The sequence below is a fragment of the Trichomycterus rosablanca genome, chromosome 23, assembly GCF_030014385.1.
Source record: "Trichomycterus rosablanca isolate fTriRos1 chromosome 23, fTriRos1.hap1, whole genome shotgun sequence".
Lineage (NCBI taxonomy): Eukaryota > Metazoa > Chordata > Actinopteri > Siluriformes > Trichomycteridae > Trichomycterus > Trichomycterus rosablanca.
In genome coordinates this window covers 8,553,027-8,563,897 of record NC_086010.1, presented here as the reverse complement: position 1 = coordinate 8,563,897, position 10,871 = coordinate 8,553,027, and the positions used below count along the sequence as shown (strand labels likewise).

General features: G+C 41.0%; 1 protein-coding gene across 1 annotated transcript in view; it reads left to right on the top strand.

Moving 5' to 3' along the window:
- Window positions 1–260: 260 nt before the first annotated feature.
- Window positions 261–10,871, top strand: part of myripb (myosin VIIA and Rab interacting protein b) — a 126,994-nt gene continuing 116,383 nt past the window's right edge. The window contains exon 1 of the mRNA XM_062985753.1: window positions 261–370. Within this exon, the coding sequence (XP_062841823.1) occupies window positions 261–370 (110 nt within the window). The remainder of the gene's footprint in view (window positions 371–10,871) is intronic.

Genomic DNA, 10,871 nt, shown 5'->3' with positions numbered 1-10,871 from the left:
ACTGTTTTTTTTTTTTTAGCATTAGGAACCTTTCAGAAATAGGGCCACTGGCTTGTAACGTTTCCCATCACTTACTTACATTAACAGGTAGAAATTTTTTGACTAAAGGTAGCGCGCTGTATTTTCTTGTACTTGGATGAGTCACACATGCTTCCCAGTAGTGACAACGTGCATCATTTGTTTTCTAGGAAGTCTTAGTCTTCTTACTTACACCTGCTTACTGACTCCTTGGGGATCCTGCATTACCTTAGAATTCAGCGATGGGGAGGAAACTGGACCTGTCAGGCCTGACTGAAGTTGAGGCAGAGCACGTGCTCAAAGTGGTACAGAGAGACATGAAGCTGCGCAAAAAAGAAGAGGACCGAATCAGGTACGTGTGTGGGGCGTTTCCACCTGCTTACAGTATGTGTATGTGCTCTCAGAGGGTTTTACATTGAAAATATTCACCCATTTACAGGAAATAGAGTTTCAGGCTTTCCAAATTCTCCTGAAGTAGTTTATTTTTACATGTATTTACCCTGCAAATATAAATGACTGACATTAATGACATTAAATTTCAGCTGCCTCTTTTTATTATTATTATTATTTATTGGCGATTTGTGACAACCCAACTGTAGTCCACTAAAATTAGACTAACAACCATGCTGCCAGGGATTAATCTGCTGGCTTTAAACGATAGTGCCTACTGCATCTGGTTTAATGTAATTGTTTACAATTTGGACTTTATCTGGGTGAAAAAAACAAAGCAGTAATTTGACTCTACCTGTTCACTTTGTTCATCTGATATGCGTTTGATTAGATTTTTCCTAAATCTTAAGGTACAGAAGTTTTTGTGTTCTAGGATGTTTAATAGTTGTATCATTCTGTATGTGAAGCATTTATAACTCCAACCTGGACTTTGTAATTAGCACTATTGTTGTCTGTTGTAGTTCTTGGTGGAGGTGTTCTTCAAAGGTTCTTATATTTGGCTGTGTTTATCCGTCCCTCAATTTATTTGATAATATAGTAAAATAAAATCATTACTTAGTGGCAACACAAAAGTGAGGCACTCAGGTGGCGCAGCAGTAAAACACTCTAGCACACCAGATCTGACATCTCGAACTTGTCGGTTCAATTCTCAGCTCTGCAGAACAGTGATCGACTCGTTTGCAGAGAGGGTGTCAGAGAGGATTTCTTAAAACTGATACAGGTACGACCTCTACTCTGCGTGGGTTTACTCCGGGTGCTCCGGTTTCCTCCCACAGTCCAAAGACATGCAAGTATTTGTTTTTGGAGATACAAAATTGTCCATGACTGTTCAATATAACCTTGTGAACTGATGAACCTTGTGTAATGATTGACTACCCTTCCTGTCATGAATGTAACCAAAGTGTAAAACATGATGTTAAAAACCTAATAAACAATCAACTTCTACTGGCTGATCGATGGCACCTGCACAGAGACGGAGGATAATGGAGATCAGTGCGTGACTCTCAATGCGCGAAACTGAGCCCCACATAAATTAAGGAAAAAATGCAAATAGATGGTTTAGGATGAATTGAATCATCAATTGTGAGTCAGGCTTTTTTTATCGAAAATTAGTGCCAAACCTTAAAAGCTTTTTTGAGTAAAAGGGCACACATTATAATAGGCACCCCCCCAAATATTGTGTAAAGCCTGTTCAGAGGAGCCAGAAGGTTCAGGAGGTAATTCCACATTCATGTCTGTTGTTTTGGAATGTAATGTTCAGCAGACCCATGTTTGTGTCCACATACTTTTGTTCATATTGTGTGTGTGTGTGTGTGTGTGAGAGAGAGAGAGAGAGAGAGAGGGAGAGAAATGGAAATGATTTTTTATTCTGCCCATCAAACAGCTGGCTCTTTTGAAAACCATATGGATACTGACACCCACACTCGGTGAGCTCCGTGCACCGATGTGCTTCAGTACTGACAGAGGGCGTCATTATAGCAATCAAACGTTGTGTAGGTGCTCATCAGAATTAATTCATTGGCATTGCAGAATTTATGCAAAACAAGCTGCTTGTTCAGGCCTGTCAACGATCTGGCATGAAATAAATCCTGAGCGAAAACATTTTGTGTGCGATTGAAGTAATACTGACATTTTTATTCTTTATTTTCTGTCTACCTTCCTGCAATCTGTTTTACTGTTCAGAGCTAGAACACAACCAGTGTTGTTAACTTTCTAGGATCTATTTTTTGCCTTGGTTTGTATTTTTCTGTTTGGGAGAACTTCTACTGTGGCTCAGTGAAGTCCTGTAACCTTAGCAGTGCCATTGTAACCCTTTTTATATTGGTATATTGGTATTGGTGGCAGTGGTAGCTTAGTGGTTAAGGTACTGGACTCGACTCTTGCAAGTGAAAAGATGCATTCGGCTATTGCACATGTCAGAGGTGTGTTAGGCAGGAATCATTTATTAGTCAGGATAATTTATTGTAACCCTTACATAAATAATTTTTATATTGGTGTATTAGTATTGATGGCAGTGGAAGCTTAGCGTTTAAGGTACTGGACCAGTAATCAGAAAGCTGCCCGTTCAAGTGCCATCACCACCAAGCTGCCACTGTTGGGCCCTGAGCAAGACCCGTAACTCCTTAATTGCTGAAAACTGTATCAATCATAGTTGTAAGTCACTTTGGTTAAAAGTCGCTTTGGTTGTTGGTGGTCAGTGGTAGCTCAGCGGTTAAGGTACTGGACCAGTAATCAGAAAGCTGCCCGTTCAAGCCCCATCACCACCAAGCTGCCACTGTTGGGCCCTGAGCAAGACACTTAACTCCTTAATTGCTCAAAATTGTATCAGTAATAAGTGTAGGTTGCTTTGGTTAAATGTAACTGTAACAACTTTTCTCATATTGTGGCATAGTGTTCCTATACAAACTTTAAAATGATGGTTAGCTTTAACATGAGCAAGACTTATACTGTACAGTGATGGCTAAAATTAAGCCTGTCTGCTAAAACCATGCAAACTAAACCTCAAATTTAAAACCGTACGTATTTAATATGGAGTCTGTCCACCTATTGTTGTAGCGATAATGACCTTTGGTGTTTTGGGAAGACTTTTATCAAGATTTTGGAGCATCTGTGGAACTGTGTGCCCATTCAGTTTAGCATTTGTGGGGTCCATCACTGAACGTTGGTAACATCAATGTTCCAAATCGCCACAAAAGTTTGTAATGTGATTAAACACTGAAGTTTCTGATATAGAACTCATTTTGTGGTAGATGCTTTTATCCAAAGCAACTTACAACTACGACTGAATACAATTGGAGCAATATAGGATTAAGAGACTTGCTCAGGGGTGATGAGGGGTCCAAAATTGACTTTATATACATTATATGGCCAAAAGTATCTGGACACCATGAGTTTGTTGGACGTCCCATTTAAAAAACAAATGGTATTAAAATAGAGCAACCTCTATGTAATGTTTTCAGCTATAACAACAGCCACTTGTAACTTGTGAGATGTTTGTGGAAATTTGTGCCTATTCAGTCAAATGGGCATTTGTACAGCTTGGCACCGATGTTGATCAAGAAAGCCTCAATTGAGAGGCACTGTTATGCTTGAACAGGAAAGGACCTTCCCTAAACTGTTTGACTGAATAGAGTTGGAGCAATAGAGGAGAAAAGACCTTGCTTAGGGGTCCAAGAGTGATAAGGGTTGAACTGTGACCCTCTGGGTTCTAGTCCAGTACCTTAACTGCTGAGCTGCCTCTGCCCTACACTGTTGCCATGTAATTGAGATCACATTATAAATGAATTCTATAAAATAAATCAAAAGAGGTATTAACATAATTTTGGTCATATTGTGTATATTATAAAAACTAAGCAACCCTGTAACAGAACATAAATTGCAGTAAGAGCCCAAATGTCAGGCAGCTAATTTCCACCATTGATTTAGATCACTTTCCTCTGCATTTACCGTGTTAAGCAATTTTCCATGGCATTTATCTTTCAAGTGACTGGTGTGGGAAAATGATGGGGTATGCACTTTTAATGTGGACACTTAATTGCTTCATTGAACAAGCCGGAGAGAAAGCCATTAAATATAAAGCGGTAATAAAATAATTGTTTTGGGGCCTGTTATGTGACAATAGCTGTATCTGGTGAATGGTGGGGCGAGGGTTGTAGATTTAAAGAAGAATTCCAGTGAAATTAAAATACTTTCACATCTCATTTTGGAGTTTTTAAGTTGTTTACAGCATAAGCTCTATATAAGTTTTCTATAAAGAGTTTAAAAACACTAGCAGCGCTGCTGTGTCTGATCCACTCATACCAGCACAACACACACTAATACACCACCACCATGTCAGTGTCACTGCAGTGCTGAGATTTATCCACCACCCAAATAATACCTGCTCTGTAGTGGTCCTGTGGGGGTCCTGACCATTAAAGAACAGTATGCAAGCAGGCAAAAAAGTATGTAGTGTGTAGTGTGATCGGTGTATATATATACAGTGTATCACAAAAGTGAGTACACCCCTCACATTTCTGCAAATATTTTATTATATCTTTTCATGGGACAACACTATAGAAATAAAACTTGGATATAACTTAGAGTAGTCAGTGTACAACTTGTATAGCAGTGTAGATTTACTGTCTTCTGAAAATAACTCAACACACAGCCATTAATGTCTAAATGGCTGGCAACATAAGTGAGTACACCCCACAGTGAACATGTCCAAATTGTGCCCAAAGTGTCAATATTTTGTGTGACCACCATTATTATCCAGCACTGCCTTAACCCTCCTGGGCATGGAATTCACCAGAGCTGCACAGGTTGCTACTGGAATCCTCTTCCACTCCTCCATGATGACATCACGGAGCTGGTGGATGTTAGACACCTTGAACTCCTCCACCTTCCACTTGAGGATGCGCCACAGGTGCTCAATTGGGTTTAGTCCATCACCTTTACCTTCAGCTTCCTCAGCAAGGCAGTTGTCATCTTGGAGGTTGTGTTTGGGGTCGTTATCCTGTTGGAAAACTGCCATGAGGCCCAGTTTTCGAAGGGAGGGGATCATGCTCTGTTTCAGAATGTCACAGTACATGTTGGAATTCATGTTTCCCTCAATGAACTGCAGCTCCTCAGTGCCAGCAACACTCATGCAGCCCAAGACCATGATGCTACCACCACCATGCTTGACTGTAGGCAAGATACAGTTGTCTTGGTACTTCTCACCAGGGTGCCGCCACACATGCTGGACACCATCTGAGCCAAACAAGTTTATCTTGGTCTCGTCAGACCACAGGGCATTCCAGTAATCCATGTTCTTGGACTGCTTGTCTTCAGCAAACTGTTTGCGGGCTTTCTTGTGCGTCAGCTTCCTTCTGGGATGACGACCATGCAGACCGAGTTGATGCAGTGTGTGGCGTATGGTCTGAGCACTGACAGGCTGACCTCCCACGTCTTCAACCTCTGCAGCAATGCTGGCAGCACTCATGTGTCTATTTTTTAAAGCCAACCTCTGGATATGACGCCGAACACGTGGACTCGACTTCTTTGGTCGACCCTGGCGAAGCCTGTTCCGAGTGGAACCTGTCCTGGAAAACCGCTGTATGACCTTGGGCACCATGCTGTAGCTCAGTTTCAGGGTGTTAGCAATCTTCTTATAGCCCAGGCCATCTTTGTGGAGAGCAACAATTCTATTTCTCACATCCTCAGAGAGTTCTTTGCCATGAGGTGCCATGTTGAATATCCGGTGGCCAGTATGAGAGAATTGTACCCAAAACACCAAATTTAACAGCCCTGCTCCCCATTTACACCTGGGACCTTGACACATGACACCAGGGAGGGACAACGACACATTTGGGCACAATTTGGACATGTTCACTGTGGGGTGTACTCACTTATGTTGCCAGCTATTTAGACATTAATGGCTGTGTGTTGAGTTATTTTCAGAAGACAGTAAATCTACACTGCTATACAAGCTGTACACTGACTACTCTAAGTTATATCCAAGTTTCATGTCTATAGTGTTGTCCCATGAAAAGATATAATGAAATATTTGCAGAAATGTGAGGGGTGTACTCACTTTTGTGATACACTGTATATATACAGTATATATATATATTAGTATTGTGTATTAGGGCGCATTCACATGAGAAGTGACAAAACCACCGCTTTTGTGCTTGCTGTGCCGTGAGTGCATATGACATGATAAAAGCAACCCGGGCAGTGACTTATTGTATTAAAACAATGAGCAAGGAATTCCATTTGTGGAGAGAACTTATGAGCAGTAATAATTAGGAGCGGTTTAGTGTTCCTTTGTTGTTCTTTTAGTACATTAAACCAGTGTTTCTCAACCTTTTTCAGTCACGGCACCCTTTAAAAGTATGCAAAATCTCAAGTCACCCCAGTCTAAAATTTATTAAAAACTTACACTCTGTATCCCTCGGACTGCTAACACACACGCACACACACCATAAGGTGTCATTTAGGGAGGGAGGGGTAAACATGACTTACTTTTAATGGGAAACCTGAGCCTGGGATGATGCACACAATCGCCCTATTCTGGCAGGGATGGATGAGAGGCAGACACGGAGCCCCTGGTCCAGAGCCCTCAGTCGCTCCCTGTACTTGTTCTTGATGTAAGTTAGGCTCGAAAAGCTCAGTTTGCGCCATGAACGAATCAGATTTAACATAATTAAATAAGTTTATAGTTTATTTCTCAACTATTTGTCATTATACTAAGAGCACTGCTTTTTTTCTGCATGTTCTCTCTGTAGCTCGGTTACGGCTCTCTCAACTCAAACTCAAAAGAAGCTTTATTGGCATGACAAATAAGGACATTCGTATTGCCAAAGCAAGTTAAAGAGAAATAATAAAAATAACAGTAAGAAAGAACAAATGTATACAAAACAGTTACATGTGCAAAAAAAAAAAAAAAAAAAAAAAATTTAATAAAAACAGTGCAAAATAATAACAATAAAAATTATAATATTTACAGTAATGAGGTAGTAATAACGATCAGTTTGTGTGTGTGTGTGTGTGTCTTGCTCTCTCTTTTGCTCTCTCTCTCTCTCTCTCTCTCTCTCTTTGTGTCGCTCGCTCTCCGCTCTCCGTTTTCGGATTTGAATTTCCACAATAAACAGCTCTTATTATGACTGATTGATTCCCTCTACTGATGGAAGCGGAATGGGTGGATTACAGTCGATAAGAACTGCGCAGAAATATATATATATATATATATATATATATACAGTGTATCACAAAAGTGAGTACACCCCTCACATTTCTGCAGATATTTAAGTATATCTTTTCATGGGACAACACTGACAAAATGACACTTTGACACAATGAAAAGTAGTCTGTTTGCAGCTTATATAACAGTGTAAATTTATTCTTCCCTCAAAATAACTCAATATACAGCCATTAATGTCTAAACCACCGGCAACAAAAGTGAGTACACCCCTAAGAGACTACACCCCTAAATGTCCAAATTGAGCACTGCCTGTCATTTTCCCTCCAAAATGTCATGTGATTTGTTAGTGTTACTAGGTCTCAGGTGTGCATAGGGAGCAGGTGTGTTCAATTTAGTAGTACAGCTCTCACACTCTCTCATACTGGTCACTGAAAGTTCCAACATGGCACCTCATGGCAAAGAACTCTCTGAGGATCTTAAAAGACGAATTGTTGCGCTACATGAAGATGGCCAAGGCTACAAGAAGATTGCCAACACCCTGAAACTGAGCTGCAGCACAGTGGCCAAGATCATCCAGCGTTTTAAAAGAGCAGGGTCCACTCAGAACAGACCTTGCGTTGGTCGTCCAAAGAAGCTGAGTGCACGTGCTCAGCGTCACATCCAACTGCTGTCTTTGAAAGATAGGCGCAGGAGTGCTGTCAGCATTGCTGCAGAGATTGAAAAGGTGGGGGGTCAGCCTGTCAGTGCTCAGACCATACGCCGCACACTACATCAAATTGGTCTGCATGGCTGTCACCCCAGAAGGAAGCCTCTCCTGAAGTCTCTACACAAGAAAGCCCGCAAACAGTTTGCTGAAGACATGTCAACAAAGGACATGGATTACTGGAACCATGTCCTATGGTCTGATGAGACCAAGATTAATTTGTTTGGTTCAGATGGTCTCAAGCATGTGTGGCGGCAATCAGGTGAGGAGTACAAAGATAAGTGTGTCATGCCTACAGTCAAGCATGGTGGTGGGAATGCCATGGTCTGGGGCTGCATGAGTGCAGCAGGTGTTGGGGAGTTACATTTCATTGAGGGACACATGAACTCCAATATGTACTGTGAAATACTGAAGCAGAGCATGATCCCCTCCCTCCGGAAACTGGGTCGCAGGGCAGTGTTCCAGCATGATAATGACCCCAAACACACCTCTAAGACGACCACTGCTTTATTGAAGAGGCTGAGGGTAAAGGTGATGGACTGGCCAAGCATGTCTCCAGACCTAAACCCAATAGAACATCTTTGGGGCATCCTCAAGCGGAAGGTGGAGGAGCGCAAAGTCTCGAATATCCGCCAGCTCCGTGATGTCGTCATGGAGGAGTGGAAAAGCATTTCAGTGGCAACCTGTGAAGCTCTGGTAAACTCCATGCCCAGGAGAGTTAAGGCAGTTCTGGGAAATAATGGTGGCCACACAAAATATTGACACTTCAGGAACTTTCACTAAGGGGTGTACTCACTTTTGTTGCCGGTGGTTTAGACATTAATGGCTGTATATTGAGTTATTTTGAGGGAAGAATCAATTTACACTGTTATATAAGCTGCACACAGACTACTTTTCATTGTGTCAAAGTGTCATTTTGTCAGTGTTGTCCCATGAAAAGATATACTTAAATATCTGCAGAAATGTGAGGGGTGTACTCACTTTTGTGATACACTGTATATATATATATATATATAGCGGCTCCCAGAGGCACGACTCGGTTCCTTTTGTTCATTTTAAAGAGCCGTTCAATAGAATTGGATTGTTTGCGAACGACCCATCACTATCAGAATATTTTTGACGGCACCCAGGGCCCCGGTTGAGAAAGGCTGCATTAAACCATGTTAAGCCTTTTTTAATGATGAGCGTGTTAGACTGTCTGAAACATTGAGGAAAATGCAGCTAAACACAGATATATGTGGACGCTTTCAGAGTAAATTTGACTGTTATTCCACACAAATGTATATTCGTCTTATATTCGTACTTTGATTACATTTTACCGCAACTGCTCAAGCCAAGCGCTGAGCAAAGCGGGAGTTTGCGTCAAGGCTCACGGTGATCAAAGTGCAAAACAGTTCTCATGTGAATGCACCCTTAAATATCAAGATCATAACAGTTTGCCTGTAAAATTATTGTCTGTTTGGAATCAGCCTTAATGCATTTGTTCTTGGCTCTCATATGAGCTAATGACCTGTTAGTCCTATAGATTGCCTTCACTAATGACTGAACTTTGCACATTCTAGTTACCCTCCTGAATTTACATGTGCTGCCGCAATTACCCACTTAGACACTCGCATCGTATTTGCATACTTATTCACCTGAATCAAGCCATTTAACACAAAGGCTGTCATTAAGTGAGGTGTAATTAAAATAGATACTCGGCTAGTAGCCGACTGCGTTAACCTCTCAGGTCTCAGGAGTGTATTTATAAAGGACAAGGCAGTTATTTACCTTCTTGTTTCGGTGCTATTGTTTGCTACTTTAATAGGCAGAAAATAACGTATATAAATTAGGTGTCACGGTTCAACGTTTCAGCTGCCTCTCCCTGGCTAGGCCATTCTTCAAGTTGTCAGTCTCGTCCATTCCGTCCTCTCACATACGTTTTCTCTACGGTATCTCTCCTCCACGCACTGTTGAGAGTAAATGATGTGGTACATTACGATTTCCTCAGAGAAACCGCTTCACGCTCTCAAGTTATATAAAGGTGCAGAACTGCTTGGAACATTTACTTGGCTGAAAGATTTGTTGACACAGTTCGCCTGAGCATTATATCAACAAAACACGGTCATTAGTCTGGAATTGAAGCCTATAAAAAGGCTGGCTGTTCTCTATAGCAAGGTTTCTCAACCTTTTTTTTCTTTTAAACCTCCTTGGGACCCCGTCAATACAGGTTATATTTTTCATAATTGACAAAAGGTTTTGTGTTCGTGCTTTTGGAAAATTCAGTAAATTCTGGTTAGTTCTGGTAAACTGGTGGTGGAAGGGGTGGCAGGATCTGAACAACTACATCAGAATCTGTCCTAGTCACGGTTGGTTGACCTTTTGCGCTTTTATGGTGGCAAATCAAATGTGTGTCCATTCTTAAAGACACACCATAGGCTATAGGCAGTTCAAAATAGATCTATATGACATCACAAGACATTTCCCATATATGGCAATAGTCTATTGATTTCCCTGTCCTATCAAGTGCGATTATTTTGCACTTTTCTCAGTAAAATGTTCTATAGTCACTGCTGGCCATTTCTGAGTTGCACGAGTGGTGGAGATATAGAGAGAGCATAGTGTGTTTCTCCATAGTTTAAAATAAAATATATATATATAAATAGAATTTACAGATCACTGCTTTATAAAATTCATGGGCAATTCACATATGCCTTATGTTTAACAATTTAACATTTTTCATTCGCATAGCGTTCAAGTGCCTCATGTTTACTGGTTAGTTTGCAATATTAGGCGGTCCTAACAATCCTACGGCAATTCAGTTAGCAATCGATTAATCAGAATGTCCAAGATGTTGAAGTCTAAAGCAGGTAAAAACACTACTCGGGTGACTGAGTTTGGGAAACTCCCAACCAATTCTGTGTATGCAGGGGGTGTGTGTCAAAAGATGGATGAGAATTTTCGTATTTAAGGCGGAGCCTCACACCTACGCTGGATGTTTTAGGTTTTAGGTTTGAAATTAAGCACGTTTTCCGTGAATTTAGTATTTAGAAT